General features: G+C 34.4%; 1 protein-coding gene across 1 annotated transcript; it reads right to left on the bottom strand.

Moving 5' to 3' along the window:
• Window positions 1–359: 359 nt before the first annotated feature.
• Window positions 360–1634, bottom strand: LOC132173095 (F-box/kelch-repeat protein At3g06240-like). Its single transcript, XM_059584674.2, has one exon. It carries the CDS (start codon window positions 1632–1634, stop codon window positions 360–362), a length of 1275 nt encoding a protein of 424 aa, XP_059440657.2.
• Between the last annotated feature and the right edge of the window lie 3540 nt (window positions 1635–5174).

Here is a 5174-nt window from a genome sequence, read left to right as displayed (position 1 = left end):
GCAGATCTAGTGAATCCAGATCGATCCCATAGGAACGGAGAGAAAAATACCTTGGCATCCTTCTAGTTCTAGGCAGAAAAAAAAGGATAAGTGCTACTTTCTTTTTTACTTTTTTAGAAAATAATATCTACTTAGGATTAAGAAGACCATAAGAACATTAGAAAAACACCGAAAAAATAAATAAATAGTAAAATAAATACAAAAAGAAGATAAGAAATTTTACGGTGTCCATAGAATAAAGCCTTGAAAAAGACTACATTTTTCTTTTTATGCAATTGATAATTTCCTATTTATAAGGAGACATCGAAAATACAAAATAATAGGAAAGATAAAATGAAGTCTGTATTTATAATTGATAATTAATAAAGATCTAAAATATTACACTCCAACTCAATCCTTCCCCGCCTCATCGAGTTCGAACACGTGTAGGGAAAACCTTGCAAGGGAAAATCCGGTAATGGTAGGGTGTTCCGACAAGTTGAAACAACTTCCTTCTTTGTGTGGGTAAAAAGATTGTACAAAATCAGCTGCCCCTTCGCATTCTGTATAATCAATGCTCTGTTTTTCCACAAACCCAATGGCCTTTCCGGATTTTCTATCAAGAGTGGAAGATTCATGAGTTTAGTCCACGACTCCTTCACACCAAATTCAAACAAAACCCATATCACCAATCCACTGCTTCTGCTTCTCTTCTCCTCAAACGGGAAACCCATAATGGTGAGGGACCCATTTAGCACCGTAAAATGGTAGCAGGAGTAATATGTGGAATGTGCGCCGTCTGGGAGCGGCGTTGTTCGGAACAACTCGTGGTTGAAGTCGAAAGCAACAATTTTCTCAGTTTTAGGATTATGAGAGTGTCGATCCACCACCTCCCACCAGAAAAAAATCCCATCTGCAGCAGTGGTCGGAAAGTTTAGAAACGGAAAGTTTAGAATTGACCCGTGAATTTCCTCAAACGGCACTCGTAAGTCAAGCAGTCTCCACGTCCCGGTGCTCAGGCTATATACTTCTGGTTGGAAGTGAATTGGGTGATTGAAGTGACAAGGGGTGCTATATACTTCCGGTTGGAAGTGAAATGGGTGATTGTAGTGACAAGGGGCGGAGTCATAGCTACTAACATGACTAATCTTCAGCACCTTGAAGTCGTTGGATCTCCAGTCGAAACCGAATCCGACGGTGTCCAGAAACATACCAACCTGCAGGAAAGGGTTGGGCGGGTGACGCTGGCGCGGGATAGACTTGGGAGTGTCTGACGTGGCGGGGTTCCACAGATAGATTTTGTTGAGAGTGTAATCGGAAAGACAGAGTAAACCTTTACAGGACGCCACAAGCGTAACTTCAAAAAAAAGGCCTCCCTTGAGAATAATTTGAGATTGGCACTCCAGGGTCTGGTCAGAGAGGAAGTAAAAATGCCTTTTGAAAGATGATCCTTCATTGGTTTCGGTGAGAAGGAGAGGAGAAAGACGATCTGAGAATCGGAGAATGGATTGGTTGAGGGTGTTTTGGGTAAAGAAATCAGGATTTCCGATGAGAGTACGCCAGGTTCGGCAAACGCACCTGAATCGGAGTAGGGTTTTTGGGGGCAGGAGGGTGAGAATATTCAGCACAATTTCTTCAGGCAGATAGGTTGACATTGTGGCTGAGATTTGCTGGTATGGCTCAAAAGGGAGAAGAAACTAGGAAAACTTCGTCCCTTCTTATAGGAGTCTCGCCGCCTTACAAACCCAGATTCCGAAGCCTATTCGAAGTCCGAAAACATCGAAATTCCTAAACCAAATTGTTTTCTAACTCTGTCCACGTGGCAGATAACTGCGGCCTAATACGATTTTCAGCTTGCTTTTTATTTTTATTTTTTTTTAATTAAGTCAATAATGGGAAAAAGGGTTACAATAAAGATAATATTTGATGGACAGAAACAAGATTAGGATACTCTCTATTTTAGGGTGCAAACAATAGAATTAGGATATTTGAACCAAATAATATCTAGTTAGTTATAGTAGATAAAGGTCCTTTAAAAAAGTGAAAAGACAAAAAATATCTATACTCTATAATTAACTAAATATTTTTCAATTCAAAGGAAATAAGCAATGAATTCTTTAATAATCTGAAACCACTATAAATGATTAGGGTCTTTATAAGGGCAACACAAAGCGATAACACATAGCCAAAGTGGCACTGAGGAACAGGATTTGTCGACGATGAATATTATGAATTCTGGCTATAAAAGTTTTCTCTAATATATCAAATCACATACGAGTTCTGAGACAATAAACCCATCATAAAAACAAGGAAATTAGCAAAGCACAAAAAGAAACAACAAAAATACACTAGAAATTTTCAACAATAGAAGTATAACAAAAGACGCAACAACAACTGTAATGGTGGATGAAGACGGCCACTATGAGAAGTCTATGAAAATCATGTGAGTAATGCTAGTCACAACGAGTAATGTTATAAGTCATCCTAGAGTCATCTTAGTGTCCTCTTTAATGTGATCTGGATTTTAAAATTACCGTTTAATTTGAAATGTGAGGTATTAAACTTTGATTTAATAGTGATTTAAAAAATCACTTCACATTTGGGATGACTGTAAGAAGACTTATGGCATTACTCTTTTACAACATTAATTTTATAAAAGGATATGAATGTCATAAATGAGTGTGAAGAGTATTAAAGCACCTAATTTATCGGTAATTCAAACCCTTCATGATAAGGGTGATCAAGAACAAATACAAGAGGAGAGGTGTGATAAGGACTCTACAATACAAGATGAGAACAAACACAGAGATAAGGGACAAGAGTTCTCATGCAATGTATATCCAAGTATATAACTTACAAAAGGTTTCTACTTGTAAATGATTATCCTTCTATACATGATTATCTAGACTATTTGTAATTCTATATATATCAATAAAAGCCAGGTTAAGTGGTACTTTAGCATTATCAATTTTATCCAATAGTTTTATAGATCTTTTAAAGAGAATGCTCAATTTTAGCCAATAATTGTATAGATCTTTTAAAGAGTAGTATTATTCTTTTTTTACAAGGTAATGTTATTCTTTACTCTTTTGTCACACTCATTTTATATCATCTTATGTGACTGTTTTAAATGGCTTTCAATGTTAGCCTCTTAAAAAAACAAAAAGTGGTAGCCAATTAAAATGCACTATATTAACCTACGTGAAATTGGTATATATATGGGTGTGAAGAGTAATTTTACTCAACTTCAAACACCTAAGACTTTTATCTTTTATGGAATGCTAAATACTACACCCCATTATATTGGATTGTTGTGGCAATGCCTATCGGTGTACATTAATTTGCTCATCTTTTTAAAATTTTTTCTACTTTATTAAATGTTTTTAATAATTTTATTTTATTTTTTATTTTATTTTTATTTTATCTCATCGTATCTTTCACTTTTCTGTACATTTGCTCTCAACATTTGGCGAGTACCAAAATTAAGTCAAACGAAAAAAAACTAGAGAGTGCTAGAGTACTAAATATATTTATTGAGTAAGGAAGATTTTGCTAAAACCTTCTTCAAATTGAAGAGCCCGATCTGATAAGTTTTGGTATTTTTTGCTACAGCCAACCAAATTATAACTAAAAAGTTATTTTGGCTATTGGTATGTGAATGCTCATAATTAGTAAGGTTGTTTTCGCATTGAAAAATGACATAGAATTTTTGAGTAATGCTAGAAAGTATGTTTTTATTCTACAATGTTGATGTAGTAGTCCCAACAAGCTCTTGAATGATTTTTTTATCAAAGATCGATCTAAGAATTAGTTGAAACTGTCACGTCAACATTATAAAATATTTGTGAGATAAAAATGTAGTTTATAGCATTAATACTCACGATTATTATTTTTTGAGAAATGCTACACATCCCAAAATTTCTTCCCAAAAGTTGATTCTCAAATGATTTGTTACCATCTCATGAGTTGGTGACTCACTTTCTAAAATAATAAATCTCATAAGATGGTGATACATCATTTGAGAACTAGCTTTTGGGAAGAAAATTTAGGATGTATAGCACTTCTCTTATTTTTTAACTTATGACACGTGTTAGTATGTGATTAAAATGTATTAAATATTTCTTTTGGTTCCAATCACATGATGCCAAATGTCAAAAATTGTAATTTTTTTTTTGTGAGTAGCATTATTCTTTGACGTATTGATGAGGGGGTATAATAGTGGTTGAGAGAGGGAGCTTCTGGGATTATTTGGAAGTAATTAATATTAATATTATGATAAAATAGGAGATATATGAATGCTACATGCACAATTGTCAGATTCTTTGATGAGATGGCTTTCGCAGATCTAAAGATTCATTGTAATTTGCTAGTTTGGTAGGATTCTGATCTGGTTTTGCTATACGGCTGGTTGGGTGATGAGGATCATGGCCAATCCCAAAAACTCCGCTGGTAGCTCATCAACTTGCTGTAATTTTTCTGATCATGCTAATGATGATTTGCAACATTCTGCTGTAGCTGTAAGATCATTATGCTGGCTATTTTTAGGGTTCTAACTGTTGTTACAGCAAACAATATTTAACTTTTCCATGATCATGGCCATATCTAAAGTATGAAAGTCAACGTATAAGTTAAATATTGCCTTCTAACTAAAGAAAAGTTATGATGCTAAATATTCTTGTATCTTCTCTAATTTTATCACTTATCTTAGTCACTTCTATCTTCGATTTGGGATGATGAAAAATGCTTGACGTACTACAACTTATAATACAATTTTCTTACAAATGCATATATATGCAATCCATGTGTCACGTGGTGCCATTTGGTTTAAAAAATTAACAACAAAATTTGACAAGTAAATATAATTTTTTGGTAGCTATGGTCGACGTGAATTAGACTTGACATACTGACCTTGTACTTTAAACCTAATTATAAGTAGGTTGTGTCATAATTGAGTTTTGTTGTCTCAAAAGCTGCACATCGGATGCATCCTGAAAGTAATAATGATCCCTAATATTACTCGTCTTAAGGAGTTTTCAAATTTTATGGCTACTTTGATAATTAGGCTCAAATCCATTGGACCCAAATTTGTTAGGTAACAATGGAGAGCAACGTTAGGAAAGCATTTGGTCTTAGTATTAAAACAAGAAAAAAGGAACAAAAAAGATAGGCAAAGAAAAGGACTAATAAAAAGAAGG

Source organism: Corylus avellana, chromosome 2 (genome assembly GCF_965113065.1).
Source record: "Corylus avellana chromosome 2, dhCorAvel1.hap1.2, whole genome shotgun sequence".
In the NCBI taxonomy this organism is placed as follows: domain Eukaryota; kingdom Viridiplantae; phylum Streptophyta; class Magnoliopsida; order Fagales; family Betulaceae; genus Corylus; species Corylus avellana.
The sequence above is the reverse complement of the archived record's forward strand: the minus strand, read 5'-3'. Positions and strand labels throughout refer to the sequence as shown.